The sequence below is a fragment of the Panthera uncia genome, chromosome C2 (genome assembly GCF_023721935.1).
Source record: "Panthera uncia isolate 11264 chromosome C2, Puncia_PCG_1.0, whole genome shotgun sequence".
Taxonomy (NCBI): Eukaryota; Metazoa; Chordata; class Mammalia; order Carnivora; family Felidae; genus Panthera; species Panthera uncia.
In genome coordinates this window covers 40,818,151-40,837,611 of record NC_064810.1, presented here as the reverse complement: position 1 = coordinate 40,837,611, position 19,461 = coordinate 40,818,151, and the positions used below count along the sequence as shown (strand labels likewise).

General features: G+C 35.7%; 1 protein-coding gene across 1 annotated transcript in view; it reads right to left on the bottom strand.

Annotated features, from left to right (window-relative positions):
- The window catches only part of EPHA3 (EPH receptor A3), a 353,619-nt gene that overhangs the window by 74,752 nt on the left and 259,406 nt on the right, over nucleotides 1-19,461 (bottom strand). The window contains exons 6-7 of the mRNA XM_049628031.1: nucleotides 3,851-3,975; nucleotides 746-908 (exon numbers count right to left, since the gene is read on the bottom strand). Coding sequence (XP_049483988.1) covers nucleotides 746-908; nucleotides 3,851-3,975 — 288 coding nt within the window. The remainder of the gene's footprint in view (nucleotides 1-745; nucleotides 909-3,850; nucleotides 3,976-19,461) is intronic.

Below are 19,461 nucleotides of genomic sequence, written 5' to 3'. Positions count from 1 at the left end.
AAACAGAAATAAATATATAATAGTCTCCTCATTAATTAATACACTAAATAAAATCCTTAGCTTGAAGTTGAACTTGTGTTCACTCCATCTTAGTACCATGGCCATGATATTTGTTAGCTTTTTGAAAATCATATTTTAGCAGAGGGTTTTTCTAATATGAAGCAAATGCATTTGAAGAAAAGAGAAATGCTACTGGGAAAATGTTTGCCAATTTTAGACCAGTCTATGCCAAATTTGGTGTCAGACACACAAGATTATCCAAATTGCTTGTGAATGTGAATGAGGTGATAAATCAGGTTTTAGAAAATCCTTAATCTCCAAGTGATACAAGATTGAATATGTTAAGGATTAAAACAATATTAAAATCCTCATGGATCAGCAAGTTTCTTTTCGTAGTTCACTGAATCATGCAATGAACCTGGAACATCTGGATGAACAGGTACTGGGAGTATGTTACCATATTAAATGGCGTTCCTCAAAGCAATTTATGGCCAACAGAAGACCAGTAGCATTCCAGGCCTTAGAATATGTTTGATTTGTAAAAAAGAAAAAAAAACCCACACAGATGCATACCCACACTACAGACCCAACGCTATATAAACGGCTAAATATTTCAAGCAGTACACTTTCAATGTGTCTAAATGTCAACATATTATCTAAATTTAGATAGGGAGAAAAAGAGTGAATTATCAGACAACTTTGCAACAGCCCTCCCCCCTACACCCTATACTGAAATAATACATACAGTCCGGGCTAGTTTCAAATTCAAACTTGCGACTGTTGGTCCCATAGCCAGCTGCAGTTCGGGCTCGGATTTGGAATACGTAAGTAGTGTCAGGCTTGAGGCTACTGATGGTAACATTCGTGCCTCTTGCCCTCAGAATGGTATAACTTGTCTCTTGCTCCTGCTTTGAGGTAAGAAAAATCATGTTACAATCAAATCTTCATAAGGCTATTGGATGGTAAAAAGGTGAGCCACCCAAAACCAGTTCTTTCAGATTTTAACATAGGACATATAAAAGAGGTGACAATTATTTCACTCTGAACACAACAGAGGCATTTTGAAGCTAACAATATATACCGAATTTCCTAATTTGGATAAAATGATTTGTGTCTTGCACATAAAGCAGGAAAAGTTAGTTTTCATTCTTACTGGTTAGTGAACATGCAAATGATATGCTTTCTTCACAGCCAACCCTGAATGAAAGCTTCAATCCAATTTCAAAAATAAACTTACAAAGAGGAACATACCCTTTTGAATTAAACCTAATAGGGATGCCCTACTGATTCTCAGAAAGATATCAATTATAAAATATTAAACTTTAAAAAGGCCCAGGTTTTACATATAGCGCTACATTAAATTTCTCAGCATCACTTATATGTGCACTGTATTTAATCTAAGTCACTGTGGTTTAGCAGAGACAGATATCTTCAGATCAAAGCCTAGAGACATTTCCCCAAAGGAGCTTCTCCAGGACACTTACATTGTATGTTAGGAAATTCACAGTGCAAAGTAACAGTAAAGTCTTTGTGTCAAGCCTTGTGTGCAAAACTCGGATTTTCAGAGAATTGTGTTTTTCCCCTAAGGCACATTAACATATACTGAGCACTTTATGGGTAACCTGATTTTGAACAATGGTGGAATGCCCTGCACCTGTGCCGGGGCCGGAGTGGATATCCTCAACCAAAATAACAGAATTTACCAGAAAAAAAGTTGTACATTACACACATTTTTTAGTTAATGATGCTGGTTATGTATTGAATCACATTTGAGTTGGTATATTAAATAATAAAGAGGATCAAATATATTTATTTTACAGAAAGAATTAATTCATTTTTTAAAAAATTGAGCATATGCCTGGAACTTGAATCTGTTCATCATCATTAGTGAAGTAAACAGTCAAGAAAACTAGACCTTAAAAACAAAAAAAGAAAAAGTAAAAGAAAGCTAGACCTTACAGAACTTAAATCTAGTGAAACATTCAAAACATTTCTAAGCATCATTATATATATGTATATGCATATGTATATGTGTGTATATATACATATATATGTATACATATATGTGTATATACATGTGTCCATATATGTGTATATGTATTTGAGAATAATTTTTAAATTTATGATTTAAGATAAAAGATATTTAAGATAAAAATAAGTATTTATATAAATGTATATATTAAAGATAATATTGCAAGTAAGTTTGCATCAAATTTTTAAATGTTTAAGGATTAAAAAGTAGATTCAGCCATTTTCTTCCTGCACTGGTTAATATTATTTTAATATAAGGATGTGCATTGTGCTTTGTTGGTAGAATCTGACAATTTCAGAATTTTGTGTATGTTTGTCGAGATATGAACATAGATTAACTGTATTTTTGAATTAGCTCTAAATGTCTAAAGGTTGGGTGTTTTCTGGTTTTGTTATCTAATCTGAACTGAGGCATATCATTAATTTTTTTTTTATTTTGTTGCATTGTGTATAAAACATGGATTCTTATATTTGCCCAATCTATCTTGTCACACTTTTAAAAACAGAAGATCTCGATCAGATGAGTATTTCACAGTGTCACAGTGGAGCACCAAAAGCTAGGATATAAGTTATTTCTACTATGACTTTAGCACAGTGAAGTTTATTAGGCCTCTTGTTTTCTTTTAATGAGAGAGACATTCCTTTCCCTGCATGTGGTGGTATGGAAAAAAATGGCATCATACTTGTGAAATACATTACCCTCAATAAAGAGAATAACTACACAATGTAGATAAATGTTTATACATTACTTTTTTTTTTCTTTTGCACAACTGTTTATACCACTAATTCTCTAATAATCCATACTCAGGTAGAGCAAGGCTTGTAATACAGGGAAACATACTAACGGAGGAGTCATGGCTGCCTGGAATCAAAACAGATAGCTGTTTATTAGCAGTGAGCTTGTGAGAAATTCAAATAATGCCATGGACTCTGTTTTCTTATTTGTGGATGAACCTATTTGCCCACTTTCGTAGGATTATCAGACAGCTCACAATTAAATAATGTATGCAGAATTGTTCTATGAAGTGCTCTACGAATGCACAATTTGTTTTTAATTCACCTTGAAATACTTTGTAAACTGCACACAAATATGTTTCGTTCACATTGGTAGCTATAAAACCACCCACCTCTGATAAGATTTGAATACATCTTGCTTTCAAACCTCACCATAATTTATAACCAAAGAAAAATAAGTGCCATTTAGAGTGATGAAATACTATATCCTAAATTCTACTTATAAATAATCATGTACCTATTTTTATAATTGTATTACGGAATCACAATTTTATGATGTGGACCAGACTCATCCGTCTATGCCCACCTTCTAAATTACCTTGTACGACATCAAGAAAGCTTTTCATTGTCAGTTCAATTATACAATGGTTTTGTTATTAGTTCAAAGTTCAACAGTTCAGTATCGGTACTGAATGAAATCCATGTGAATGTGAAGGTCAGGAAACGATGCCTAGGCAATAAACTAAGGAACGCCATCAAGAGATGAAGGAATCACTGTGAAATAGCTGATAGAACAGGGGTCTCTCAATGTAGAAAGAAAAATGTCATTTCCAATGCCATAACTAGATGGCTTCAGTTTGGTACTGACATCTTTGCTGTGGCTTATTGCTATAGAATGGGGGATATTTGGCACAGTGATTTCAAAAACCACTCTACTTATAAATCAAAGGTATCAGAGGACCCAAGTTCCAAACAGAGCTCTACCATTTCTTAGCAATGCCATTGGTTTCTTTGCAAGTGCACAGCTCATAAGAAGGTAACCTCTTTCCCTACACAGCCCAACCCTTTAACGTCATCTCCCCACCTTTTCATAGTATTTGACCTCGTAGTCCAATATGATCCCATTAGGGTGTTCAGGCTCCTGCCAGGATAAAGAGATGCTGTTTCTGGATGTTCGATCCTTCTTAATCATCATGACAGGTGATGGAGCTGTAAGGAAAATGGGAGGGGATGGGGGAGGACACAAATCAATCCAATTGGGAAGGCCGGTAAGGAAGAGCAGAACGAGAAGGGAACAAGCAAATGCAAGCTATCATTGCTCTAATCTTTGGCAAGAAAGCACTATCTCCATTTCAAAGGCTCTGGAGTATTAATCTGGCCCCATATCAAGCCTCAGCAGCTGGATTATAGCCTTGGTACATACAGGCCTATGGAAAATGAACTGAGATTTTCAGCTGCTGGTGGACTAGTGGCAAGTGAGCAGATGTTTTCAATCTGCTACTATAATGTAAGCAATGAAATATATTTGATATATTAAAAAAAGAACAAAAAATCAGGGCTACCTATTTGTTATAATGTTGCAAAGTTATTAATGCCAGATTCTTCAGCTCATTGATAACATTTTCATATGCAACTCTTTAAGAGGACTGGAATCCATTACACACCAGGAGTCCCTTGGTATCTATAGATAATAATAATATTTACTGTATTGTAAAATACACAGGGTTTAGAACATATTATAGTAGGTCTTGACTTCTAACCAAATCTCTCATGAATAAAAATATCAGGAAACAACAATCTTCTGCTGTTACATTTTTATTTCTTAAAATATATATATTTAATAAAAATACCAAGGAACTGAATACACTTCGTGTCACAAATCTTGGGACATATTTTGAGGTGTCTTATTGGGTGTTGACTCTGTATTTGTTATGTTTTGCTATGCATTATCTAAAGTACAGAATATGAATAAAAATCATCTGTTTGGATCAGATATCATACGGTTACCTTCATTTCTAATGGAAGATTAAATATATTTTAAGTGATATCCTCCTTAAGTCCTTCCATTAAAAAAAATGCGTACTATCCCTCAGTGCACTTCTGGTTTCAAATCTCAACCTTGGTACACTGGCCAACTGAAATATCTCACTGTGGGGTTCAGCAGCATTCTGCCCTAATAGAATGCAGCAAAAGAAATTGCAAACATGAAACAATACAAAAATCAAGAATTATCAAGTACATTAACTGTTGAATTGTTTTCACTGCTAAAGGACCTATTTTCTTACAGATTTTTCTCAATCAAGAAGCATTAGAACGCTGTGTATTTGTATTCCCCAAAATAGCCAGCATTGGAAGATTCCTATTTGTGGATTTGATGTTTCTGTGATTGTCCCATGCTGACGTTTGCATCTAACCTCTTAAATTGTTCCTGTCTCTAAATGCCTTTCATTTGTATTCCTTACTTAAAATAGAGCTTTTGCTAAGCTTGCCTCGTGACACTGTTTTAGAAAGGGTAAATCTAAATGAAAAATCCGCTTCAATAAATTCCCCATCCTCCTATTTCTATTATTTGTAAGATCTTCTGAACTCTTTTGTAATTAAAGCTTCATTCATTTAATGGCCTGGGAATGATAATTTAATCTTTTGCCAAGGAAAAATGTAGCTGTTGCTTTTCTGATGGGAAAGTAAATATATTTTCTTAACCATATTTTATTCCCATTAGCAATTAACATCCTTTCATGTAACTTAACATCATTTACCTTTCATATTCAATTTTTGTCTATTCAATATTATTGTTTTATTTCTTGGATTGGCCTCACAGCACCCTCACCCCTCCAACCTGTACTGGTTTGCTGCTCTTGAATTGATTCTTAGCAAAGGATAATTTATTTTGGTTATATTTCATTAAAATTTTATAAATGTATTCAATGTTTCTAAATACATCATTCAGTTATAAATAAACAAAAATGTTAATTTTTGAGAATTATTTTCTTTTACTTTAACCTTTATATTTAAAAAACAAAACAAAACAACAATTCGTTAATTGTTAATAGAAAAGTTGTAGCCCTAATGTCCTGGGAAATAAATATTGTTTTGTACAAAATGAAGAAATTCCACTAATTTTCGTGCTGAAATAAATCCATTAATGGAACAACTTTTAATATATACTTACAGAGCATTTCAAAGATTCTTGATGTTGGAACACTTTCTTAGTAAACCCATGGAGACCCTACATTCATTCATTCCATATCACCATGAAACTGGTTTATTTTTCCTAACAATTAAAATACAGTTTTCAGAGAAGTTTTGAAAATTACCATGTATGGCATCTCTCCTTAAAAAAAAAACAAAAATAAAACAACAACACAAAACAAAAACAAAACAAAAACAAAAAATGAGAGAGAAAATAATTCATTTCAAAGAACAATTGTGAGGAAGGCTGTATTAACTTTTTAATGAAAGCTTTGCAGGCTGCTTGGGATCTGCCCAACGTTTACTGCTTCTGCACTGAGCAAGACTTGATAACTGCTGAAATTCTTCAAAGATCTTTGAGCAAGCTGCAGGGCCCTGTTCGACTGTAATAAATAGTCTTTTGTAATTCCACACTTACTTAAGTAGAGGCAATTGCTCGGAGCTTGTGCCTTCTCTAAGTTAAATGAACCTCTTCTGATTGCTGCTTTTAGGCCCCTGTTAAGTCATTTGTTCTGCTCTTTTCGTGCACGCCTCTTGTGTTGGCTACATTTCAGCAGTGTCAGCCCTGTGCACCAGCTGGGATCCTGTCACATTTAGGTAATGCTCATCAATGTTTTAATATTCATAAATAATTAACAGAAATTGTTTTTCTCTCTCCTAATAAATAATTTTAAGACATAATGAAACATACTGCAGGAAGAGATGAATTCCGTGGGCATTACACTGTATCAGTGCTCTTTAAAAGATTTTCTAGAACACTCCGAATTCATGTCTTGAAGTATAATTTATCCACACTTCCTTAAGTGCTCACAGAATTTGTAATATTAATGAGAAACAGTGATATGGATTACATCTCTTTAAGTTAGTTTCCAGGTATTAAAGGGTGATTTGTTCAAAGTGCTAGTTTCCAAAATCCATACAAATCCTTTAAATTTATTATTATATTTTGTATTTAACAGAACATGGTATTGCATATATATCATAAAATAGATTTGATTTTTTGGTCTTCATTTCCTTTTTTTTTTTTTAACTTTGATTTGTAAGAATGGCAGGTAATAGTTACATGGAATGAAAAAAAAATCTAGGGGAGCCTGGGTGACTCAATCCGTTGTCTTACTCTTGATTTCAGCTCAGGACATGATCTCACAGTTCCTGAGATTGAGCTCCACATCAGGCTCTGTGCTGACAGCACAGAGCCTGCTAGAAATTCTCTCTCTCCCTCTTTCTCTGCCCTTTGCCCGCTGGTGCACATTTGAGAGTTTACTCTCTCTCCCTTTCTCTCTCAAAATAAATAAATTAATTAAAATATATATATATATATCCTAAAACTAGAAAAATGTTCTCACCTAGAGTGAGAAGTTACATAGGAGAAGGAGACACAGCTTTTTCCCAGCAAAATGTGGGTCCTATAAGCTAAAACAACAATTACTGGTCAATACCCCAATAGCCCAAGATTAAGAGTTTTAATCTGGTGCCTCTTTTATATATATTAAATGATACATTACTAAAATGACTATCTTATTAAGAGAAAGAAGTTGATGACAAAATAGGCTGCTATGAAACTGGTCCAGGCTTTAATGCAGATTAGTAAATGCAGAGTTATACAGGGAAAAAAATATGAAAAAGGGGTAACAAGAAAAATTAAAACAGTAAGAAGAAAATAATTTTTAGTAAGTTAATGACCCTCTTTCAAATAATGTCTTGGTGTATAAAATACATTTTGGTTATATTGGTATTTGAGAGGGAAAAATTATTTGATCTTTGCTTTTGCTGTTCTGGGTATAACTGGATATACATGTCCTCTGGAAAATGAAGAATGGAGACATGATACACTTATACAGTGAAATGTATTATATTTTAACTGAAATGTTTCCTAAAAGAATACACATACAAGATGGGGCGCCTGGGTGGCTCAGTCGGTTAAGCGTCCGACTTCAGCTCAGGTCACGATCTCGCGGTCCGTGAGTTCGAGCCCCGCATTGGGCTCTGGGCTGATGGCTCAGAGCCTGGAGCCTGCTTCCGATTCTGTGTCTCCCTCTCTCTCTGCCCCTCCCCCATTCATGCTCTGTCTCTCTCTGTCTCAAAAATAAATAAAGGTTAAAAATTAAAAAAAAAAAAAAAAAGAATACACATACAAGAGAAAAGGGTTGGAAGGGAAAGAGAGGCTCAGGAATCACACAGTTAATCATCTTCCACGAAGCCTTCCTATACTTACATTACACCACTGAAAAATTATGACCCTTCAAGGTACTACAAAAATTCTGTGGTGTCACAGCTGACTTGCTCAAGGCTCTTTCAATTAATTCTTCTTTAAAAATTTTCTTTGGTTGGGGCATCTGGGTGGCTCAGTCGGTTAAGAGTCTGACTTCGCTTAGGTCATGATCTCGCGGTTCGTGGGTTCGAGCCCCGTGTCGGGCTGTGTGCTGACAGCTTGGAGCCTGGAGCCTGCTTCGGATTCTGTGTCTCCCTCTCTCTCTCTGCCCCTCCCCCGCTCGCACTCAAGCTCTGTCTCTCTCTCTCTCAAAAATAAATAAACATTGAAAAAAAAATTAAAAATTTTCTTTGGTCATTACATAGACCTATACCGATATTTTCACCTTATGTTATCTTGTAATATGTGTTTTGTAAAATCTGCTATCAAATGGTTTCAATTTCTATTCTGGGGAGACATCACTTCCTGGGAACCAAGGATTGAATGTACACTGGGTATTTACTTGCCTAGTTCCAGACCACTGCAATTGGTAGCCTCTTGAATCAGAAACATGTAATGGGTAGTCCAGAGGACAGTGACATAAGAGAAGTATAACCCTCAATAGTTGATAATTGAACCCCAGTTATTTATTTATAAAGGAAAGGCAATATTTTCTCTCATTGCCAGTGTAACCTGAGCCACTGACTGCATCTAATGAAATAATCAAAAAAACAAATTTCAATGAAGAAGCAGAAAATGTTGGGCTAAAGAGGTTTCCAGGTAAAGAGATTGGCTTAGAGATGGGGCTTGTATGGTTTACAATTTGTATTTGAATTACACATGATATACTTACACGCCAAATCTACTGACAGACATGGAAGAGATTCATTATTTTAGCTGTGGTATATTCAAGCTACGTTTACTATTATTCTGCAGCTAAAATATGACCCATCCTTAGAATCAGGAAGTCAAAACTTCAAAATTCAACTCCTAAAGGATCTGGTTTGGTGTGTTTGTTTTTATTGGGACTTTCCTCCTTCTGGGTTTGGGAATTTCTAATGAACCTCCGAGGTATCTGTGGTTTAGAGATTGGACCAGTTAAAGTAATAACAAAGAGGGCTCAGTATTTCTTTTCTAAGTGAGCCAAAGCTTTTTAAAATTATCTCCATGGGAAAATATTATGCAGTAAATGGCTGAAAGATTTTTACTTTGAATCAGACATGCCTTTCAAAGCATTACTCCCTTATATTTTTGTACCATTCATTACAATGCCCACTTAAGAACATTTCCTTCTTGGTTTTTAGGAAGTGAACCCTTCTATTAAATCCAGAAACACTCTTGGGTTTGAATTAGCATAATCATTCATAGTTTAATGTTCTCCATCTCACCACCCCAATCCTGATTTCCTCAACCTGTTGCTGTCCGGAATTTCCTGTTTGGGTCTCAGGACTCACTATCTTTACAGACTAACCAGTTTGAATTTCAGAGTTAAACTTCTTTATATATTCTCCCTCACCAACAACCCTGCAAGCCAACAGCTTCAAAATCTGAAAGCTGATGGCTTTTCTTTATTCAATTCTACTTTTCCATCCCTGTTTCAGTTCAAACTCTTGTCGTTTTTCACCTGCATTGGATTCTATAGTTTTCATCTCAATTTTTCCAGAAATGCAACTTTCTCACCTTTTGATGACTTATCATTTTATAAAGTAAATGAAACATTAACCCTGCCCTCTTTCAAAATTTCATAATTTCAAATCAGTCTTTTCTAAGCTTATTAACTAAATACAAGAAATGAAAGAAAGGTCTAAGAATCTAGTTTTAAGAAGTTTGTATTGGGGCGCCTGGGTGGCTCAGTCGGTTGGGTGGCCGACTTCGGCTCAGGTCATGATCTCGCGGTCCCTGAGTTCGAGCCCTGTGTCGGGCTCTGTGCTGACAGCTCAGAGCCTGGAGCCTGTTTCAGATTCTTTGTCTCCCTCTCGCTGACCCTCCCCTGTTCATGCTCTGTCTCTCGCTGTCTCAAAAATAAATAAAACGTTAAAAAAAAAATTAAAAAAAAAAGAAGTTTGTATTAGAAAACTCTTAAGATCTCACTTTTGGGAAATTCTGAACTACAATGAGAGATATCAATTGAAATTTATTACATAATTATTTAAGATTCTTCATAAGACGGCAACACCCATACCAGCTTTATTATTATTGCTCTCCTTTCAAACTAAAACTCTGAAGATGATTCCTTCGGTCATCTGTCCACAGTGTGCTGCTACATTAGCTGTCTGGAACACTCAATCTTTTCCTTTTCCATGTGAAAACGCTCTTGTATTTATAATCCTTAGAAATCCACGGCTAATAGAATTCTCCCATGAAGCCCTTCCTGAGTCCCTTAGGCGATATTAAGCAGCTTCTTCCTCTGTTCTGATGTACAGAATAGTTGTTCATTCTCTTATTGTTCAGCCTACTGCATTAGGTTGTAATTGCATAATTTGCTTACCAATATGTCTTCGCGCTACATTATAAGCCCCTCAGCGTCTTCAGTGCCTAATGCCATGACAACCTTGTATAAAACTAGCTATGCAGTTTGGTTAGTTTTGCAGTAAACTATACAATATATTTTGTGGTTATTTCCTTTCAAAGATAAGTTCCATTTAGCTCTTGATGTTAAAATAATAAAATTCAAACCAAAATAAAAACTATAATATGTTTAGCAGAGATACCCCTTATCTATAAAATTATGTCATTAATTGTCTATAGTAAAGAGAAAAGTAATTTCTACGGTTTAAATTCTGACATCATCTACTAGGGATAGCAGCAGAATCCATCGGTTAAGGGCTCAGTCCCACAAGATTGTCACCCATTTAGATACCAATTGCAAGTAGTAGGTTCCCAGATTACGCAAAATTTCAGTTTGACTTGGCTACAAATCAAAGGTTCCCATGACCTCCTCCTCCCCTTTGATTTATTTGCTAAAATGGCTCACAGCCCTCAGGAAAATACTTACCTTTATCAATCCATTAAATAATATAAAGAGATATCCAAGACAAGTCAGGGAGGGTCCCAAGCACAGGAACTTCTCTCCTGGTGGGGTTTGGGTGTGTCACCTCCCGGTACATGGATGCGATTAGAGACCTGGAAGTTCTCCACACCCCATACCTTTGGGATTTTTACAGAGGCTTCGTCATGTAGGCATGATCAAGCTTAACTCCATGTTCAGCCCTTCTCCCTTCTCAAGAGCCAGGGTGGCAGGGCTGAAGATTCCAAGCTTCTAACCGTGGCTTGGTCTTACCACTGACCAGTCCTCATCCAGGAGCCATCCAGAAAACTCACCCAGAGTCACCTCATTAGAACAACAGATGCACCTCTGACCCGGGAAATTACAAGAGATTCAGGAGTCCTGTGTCGGCAACTGATGTCAAAGACCAAGTACTAGAACAAAAAATGCTCCTATTGCTCTATCGCTTAGAAAATTACAAGAGTTTGGGGAACTTGGGTGGCTCAGTTGGTTGAGTGTCTGACTCTTTGTTTTGGCTCAGGTCATGACCTCGCTGTTCATGAGATTGAGCCCCATGGTTCTGTGCTAACAGTGGGGAGCCTGCTTGGGATTCTCTCTCTCTCTCCCTCTCTCTCTCTGCCCCTCCCCTGTTTGTAGTCTCTCTCTCTCTCTCTCTCTCTCAAAATAAAGAAATATTACATTAAAAAAAAAAGAGAAAATTACAAGAGTTTTAGGAGCTCTGTGCCAGGAACTGGGGACAGAGACTAATATATATTTTCTGTTATCTCACATATGTAATACGGCTTCGAAAATATATGGAAGGTAAACCACGGGTTTCTAAAAATAATGTTGCAATATGAAAGAGGTTAATATTGATAAGCAGCTATTTTAAAAACTCTTATTGTTCACTTGGAGTTGACTAATGTCTAAAATAAAGAATCATGTAGGTAGGAAATAACAGAAATTAGAGCAAATAAAAGTTTTTTCTTAACTATTTGTCTTTGAAAAGTGCAGCATACTAGCAAACTTATCATAAAAATACTGAGATTCCTGAAGAGGTTCTATATATCTACAACATGATTACATTTTAGACAAAAATAAAATATGTTCCTTAGATTTGCTGAGATGTTCTACAGTATTCTTTTCTCTTTAGGTCTTTTGGAGGACCATGCATACTTTCAAAGTTTCTACAGTTTCAGATTCTAGTGAGCCCTATCCAAAGACATCATGCTTTGGTATACAAGGCAATGATATTGATAGTTGGTTCTTCATCTAAACATTTGTGTGTGTGTATATGTGTGTGTATTTGTATGTGTGCGTTTTAACCTAATGTTCTTTCTTACACAGATGATATAGTGCTCCTGGAAGGTCTAGTTGTGTATCACTCTTTATGTGAGACAAATGAAATTCACCTAAATCTGGGGTGTTCTTCTTTTTCTTCATAAATTACACATGAAACATAAAGTACTTTCAAAATTCCTAGATAGGCATTTGGCTATGCACACATTATTTTGAAATACACAATGTTCTTTATTTCTGAAAATATCTGCTTTACAATTTTAGCTATTTTCCTAGGCCTAAACTTAGAAAAATGTATTCCAGAGATAATATAAGTAATCTACATGGGAAGGATAGAATCTTCCCTCCCAGACAGCCAAAAGTTGTTTGAGTAATTCCTCATTTCATATCTCAATATCTTAAAGTTTCTCAATATCTTAAAATTTCCAGATGCTATATCTTGACTTTGTGAGTTTTAATATCTAAATCCTGATTATTTGTTAAAAGTTGTCCTTTAGGTGTTTTCCTAGTTATATATTTAGAAAAGTTGCTTTGATGGGATTTTAATATCCCAAGTTCCCAACCAATGTAGCTTACTTTCAACAATATCCCCTGCATGTTGTCCTAATTGAGTGGTATCCACAAAATAAAGACAATAGAGTACAAGCTTCAAAATTCAAGTCAGTAATCAAAGTAAATAACTAAATATGAACTCTTGGGCAAAATCAGATAATACCTCATACAACTTTTTAGTTCAGACAAGGCCATTTTAGTATAGACTGATTCAAAGATTAAGAGGGACAATTGTGCAATGTGGCTAATGGAAATATGGTGGTGGGAAAAGGATTATGGTGCAAAGTCAAGCCCAGGTGAATGAAGAACCAAGTTTAGATTATAACTAAGCTAACCACATTGTGAGTTTTTGCTTGTTTGTTTCTTTTAAAGGGCTGCTGAGGTAATAGGTCTGTTCTGACTCTCAGTCACTCAGGAGTACAGCTGCTACATTGCAGCACAGGACAGATGGAACTGCTCTGGACCTTGGTGGCACCCTCTGTCGAGCCTGTGACACAGAGCTTGCTGCTTTCTAATTTACTGCAGGAGTGGAGAGGTACAACTTAAATACATTGTGAGTACAGGAGAGGACTGACATTTATGCTGGTTCCACTTTACACATAATGGTAAGAAATATAATCAAAAAGATTACCCTCTTGAGCTATTTGGTTTATGTGCTCAATCAAGACAGAAATGGGGAGAAAAATTTATGTTATATAATTTTCATATATCATATAGTTTTATAGTTTATAGTTTTATATTTATTTATAGTTTTTATATTTATTTATAATTTTATATTTATTATCATAATACACAAAATATATACTAGAGTTATAGTAAACAAGACAAAATATATACTGGCCTTAAATAAATTAAACTTTTTTGTTGGCAAACTAACTGTAGACAGACAGAAAAGTCACTAATAGAAATACACTATATTTTGAGTGAGGTAGGTATCTTTGTCAAAAGTCATTGAATTTTACACTTATAATTAATATGATTCACTATATATAAATGTTGCTTCAATTTAAAAAGAGGCAAAAATAGAATTTTTTACTCAGATCTTACAATGTCACTGTATTAACCATCTCTTCTTATTTTCTGTGTTCCTGATGCTCTGGCATCTGAAGCCTTGCTGACTGGGATAGACTGCTTCTCCCAAGGCCAGACAATTCCTAGGAATAGCAAAGACTGACCAAGGAGGGTGTTTTTCATATGCAAACTAATAAATCCAGAGCCTTCTCTATCTAGATTTATACCCCAGGAGGCAATATGTCTCTGCCATAATCATCCCACGGCCAGGTACCAGACAGCTAGGGAGTCCCTATACCTCAAAGTCCACTGAAATTGTTCAAACTAGCCAATCCTACGTCTACTTATCTTGCCTCGCCTTTCCCACAGAAACCACAATAAAGGCTCTTGCCCATGCTTTCTGCCTGCTCTTTCCCCCTCCTGACCGACCCATCCATTTCTCTGTGTGACCCTCTATGGTGTGGCATTCTCCCCCTCCCCTGAGAAGTGTGAGGAACAAACTATCTACTTCATAACAATCATCTCCTACCTGATCTCTCGGTCTCACTATACCTGAATAATAATAAACACGATATTTTCAGAAAATTATAGTAGTGGAATATTGTCTAGAAGTTATTTGAAGCCAGTAAAAGACCTCTTCTTGACAGCACTATGAGCTATCTAAGGAAATACCTGGCATGCACACCGTCTTGTTGTAATTTTGTTTTTGTGTCACTCCAACAAATCCAGAGATTTCCATGATGCACTGTCTTTGATGTCCAACCAACTAAGGTTTAAAACCAGCCTACAGTAGTTTTAATAGTACAGAGTTTTAACATTTTATGCTATTGAAGGAAGAGATCCTTCTGTACTTAGAGGCTTGCTATCTGCTGGGCTCCTGGGTCTCTGCTCATCAGCTCCATGGTTTTAGCCACATCACATCGTTAGACACTACACACTAACTCATAAGCTAATGCTCTTACCTGGACCTACTCCTACGTGGCATACTTGAGGCCCAAGGTAAACCCTTTTGTTCTGTTTACTGGATCCCTCCTTTATAAAAGTAAGAAAAGAAAAGAAAAAGGAGAACATGATCCCTCGTTGTGTCAGTCCAGAATTATTCAAGGGTTTACTTTTAAACCATTGTTGTGTAGGGTCAGTTGGGGTCTCTGTCACAAGTAATAAATAGCTAACTTTAATTGAGGCACCAATATTTGAAACACACATACACACACACACACACACACACACACACACACACACGCATGCATTCATGAATTTGTTGAATTCAAGCGTGGCCCTATAATAACTTACTTTCACTTACAAACATTCTTGGGTGAGTGAGAAATTGATTTACTCCTGAAGGAATGACAACTGTCCTTATAAATATCACATGCATGAGTGAGCAACCATTATTTCTCACTGTTGTATGAATCATGAATTTTTATAGTGCATTATCCCTCCATAAATGTACACCATAGAAGTATATGTTATATCTAGATATTATCGATTCTGTGTGTGGAAGCAGAAAAAAATGTTGAGAAATTCTGCTTGGTGTATGGCTTATGAAGGCCGGGCCCCTATGGCTTGCATATGTCCAGCGATTCTACCCTGAGTGCAGCAGAGACTAACTGAAGCAGGGAGGGAAGTCCTCTTTAGGAATCATGGAGGTTGATCTCTTCCTTTAGGGAGGTAAAAGCCCAAACCTCCCATACCAGAAAATCTGCAAAGGCTGGTCCAACATTCAAAATCAGATTTTCAAAATTAATTCAGACCTATCCAATTTACTTACATACAGAAATACTCATTGGATTGAAAAAAAAAAGGGGGGGAGGGACCAAGGGAGTATTCCAGGAAGGAAGATTTTTGGTGAGTAACTATATAGAATATTTGATTACCATAAAATCATCTTCCTGAGCAGCCCTACTATTTTTTTAATGTTTATTTTTGAGAGAGAGGAAGAGAGTGCAGGTGGAGAGGGGCAGAGAGAGATCTGAAGCAGAGGATCTGAAGTAGGCTCAGGGCTGACAGCAGAGAGCCAGATGAGGGGTTCCATCTCACCAACCATGAGATCATGACCTGAACCAAAGTTGGATGCTTGCTTAACTGACTAAGCTACCCAGGTGCCCCTGAGCAGACCTACTTCTATATTACCTTGATGCTAGTGACTTATTTATGATATATTTATACTGTTGAAGAAAAAATAGTCTTTATTTGTTAATTTGAAAGAAATCACCTGAAACATTTTTTTTTAATTTTTTTTTCTACATTTATTTATTTTTGAGAAACAGAGAGAGACAGCATGAGCAGGAGAGGGGCAGAGAGAGACGGAGACACAGAATCAGAATCAGAAGCAGGCTCCAGGCTCTGAGCTGTCAGCACAGAGCCCGACGTGGGGCTCGAACCCACAAACCGTGAGATCATGACCTGAGCTGAAGTCAGACGCTTAACCGACTGAGCCACCCAGGCGCCCCATCACCTGAAAATTTTTAAGTAAAATAGGAAAGAGTCAAATGCATTTGACAATTACATGAATCCTCATATGCACTCCACATCTCTTCAAATTATGCATCCCAAACCCATTATCTAATTTCAATTAAAATTTAACAAATTAAGTAGTAAAAAAGAGGTTGTGTTTATTAATTTTTTGTAGTCTAGCTGTCTGAAGGATGCAGGTGGGAAGTATGCTAATTCGGGTACGTTTGCATATTTATACAAACAAAATCCACACCAGCAGAGACTTACAGATTTCTAAAAGCAATCATGCCTGAAAATTTCTATTTGGCTGTAACATTTGCATTGTTCATGCTTGCATTTAGTAATACTTCCCAAACTCTTTTTGCCCCAAATTCCCTTTCTCTACCTCATATCACTTGATTAAGAAATGCAAACATTTAATTGCAATAAATAACATTTTATTCCCCACAAACAGATTCTAAAAAAAATATAAGCACAAAACAAAGGGGAAATTGCAGAGGAAGACTACCTGCTGCTTAATTTCCACGATGCCTGTGGTTTGACCTCTTTAAGCTCCAGGAACAAGATTAATTTATCTAAAGAATTTTTGTCAAATACCTTTTGAGCTAGCATGAGTTTTGGAAGAATTCTAATTCTCAAGTCCATCCAAATAAGGAAAATGCATCAATACATATTTTTGCAATTATGTAAACTCCACATGAATAACCTTAGAATTTTAAGGACTACAGCAAATTAATTTTCACATGCAACATAAAAATTGTAGCTTATTCGAAAAAAAAAAAGATTTAAGTTGTTCCATTTTTGGACTGCATAAGTAAAGCTAAAAAGAAAATTATGTGGATACCAAAATAGTAATACTTGTTAAGTATTTGGCTTTCGTTTTAATGTGTGTAGTTAGTTTCCTGCATTTCCAATTCCCAATAGCTAACAGTCTTTAGTCTACACAGAGCAAGAGTTCTTAGACAGAGCTGTGTAAACTTCAGTTTGCACAGGAAGGCGGTATATTTTACCTAAAGTGTGGAAAAATTCTAAACATTCATTCCCCAGCTTGTGAACTAAACTCAAGTCACTTTGTGTTGTTTTATTTGTGAAAAACTAAATTCAACATAAAGACTCTTAAATTAGAATTTCTATTAAAAAAAAAAGCTTCAACAAAGGCAGTGATAATTTCATCATTTACTTATTAGGGGGTTAAAAGTATCTTAAAACTGATGTAGGGCAATGGTTGCATCAGTCAGAAGAGTTTCTAAATATTATTGAATTGTACACTTGAAATGGGCAAATTTCATGAGACATAAAACACACTCCAATAAAGTTACATATATATAAAAGAATAGGTGTATATATATATATATATATATATGTACATATATACATATATATGAATAATAGTAGTATACATCGTTACTGATATTGAGAAGTGGTTACACTAATTGTATGGCTTTGAATAATTTTAAACATTTTTCTACTGTGTTCCAAATATTATTTTTTTCTAATTTTCAGGCTTGTTTGTTGAAAAAAAAAGGACACATCTGTGTGAAACCATTATATAGGCATTATTACTTGTTACAGACTTGGTCTGTCAGATTCCTTCTGGAATTGAAAAAACAATAAGCCAAGAATCATTACTATTCACATTGCTCAGTCTGTGGTTTCACTTTAGAAACATGCTTTTCAAGTTAAATTTCCTTCAAAATGCACCTAGCTAGAAAAAAATAAGGGAAAAATGCTAGAGGCAAAGCAAACTTGAGGTTTGGGATGCCTGGCAGTCCATTCTCCAAACACAACTGGGTTTTTCTATCCCAGTTACAATCTAGGAGGCTCACAGTTGGTTTTCATACATGCATTTATGGATCTATGTATCTATCTTACTTTCCTGGATGGTTAACGTGTGGTACTTTCATTTTTTTGTTAACCTTGGGAATAAATGACTGTCAATTTGATTTGAGGCTATAATGGTTTGGTTTAATTCTCTGAAAGGGGATCCTGAAACAAGAGTTCTGTAAGGCCAGATATTGGGTCCTACACAATGTATAAAATTTGCAAATGAGTACATGTGGAATGAATATTCCACTACGTTTGTGTTCCATGCTAAGCATCCAAATGCATAGCCAATTACACATAATCAATATAATGCCCGTGTTCTTCTCATTTATGAATTAGAAAAAAAAAATGTAGGGGCGCCTGGGTGGCTCAGTCGGTTAAATGGCTGACTTCGGCTCAGGTCATGATCTCTTGGTCCGTGAGTTCGAGCCCCACGTCGGGCTCTGTGCTGACAGCTCAGAGCCTGGAGCCTGTTTCAGATTCTGTGTCTCCCTCTCTCTGACCCTCCCCCATTCATGCCTTGTCTCTGTCTCAAAAATAAATAAACGTTAAAAAAATAAAAAAAATAAAAAAAAGAAAAAAAAATGTATACAAACACATTGGTAAGTTCTTTTGGTAATTCACCACTAGCTTCTAGTGAAATGGTGGATCATGAAATCAGACCAGAAAAAAATCAACCCAAAGAAAACAAGTGTGAACAACAGCAAACCTATGTCTTTGTTCTAAAACCTGTATCAATTAAGCTTTGTAATAAGAGACGTGACTACAAAAACTACAGACGCAAAAGGCAAATTTAGAGAAAAATTTTCCAACACATTCCATGAAGTCAGCAGGGTTTCACAAGAAAACAATCAAGCGATTGTAGGAAGAAAACATGCAACCAAAGAATTTATTCAGTTAACATCTATAATTCAACAAAATAACATATGTTCAAAGTCACTTTTTGAAGATAAATTAAAAGGTCCTTATGGACTACAAATTGCTAACTACCAATGTTCATTTAAGGAAAAGGCGAGTAATATTGATGACTAACTATCCCAAGAGTGCCAGCTGCAAAACCAGCTTCTGAATACTTAGTGTTGACTTCGCTGGTATGTTTGAAACCTTAAATCAACACATGTTTAATACAAATATAGGTGGAAGATATGTAATATAGATGAAACTATTTATATTTTTAATTATC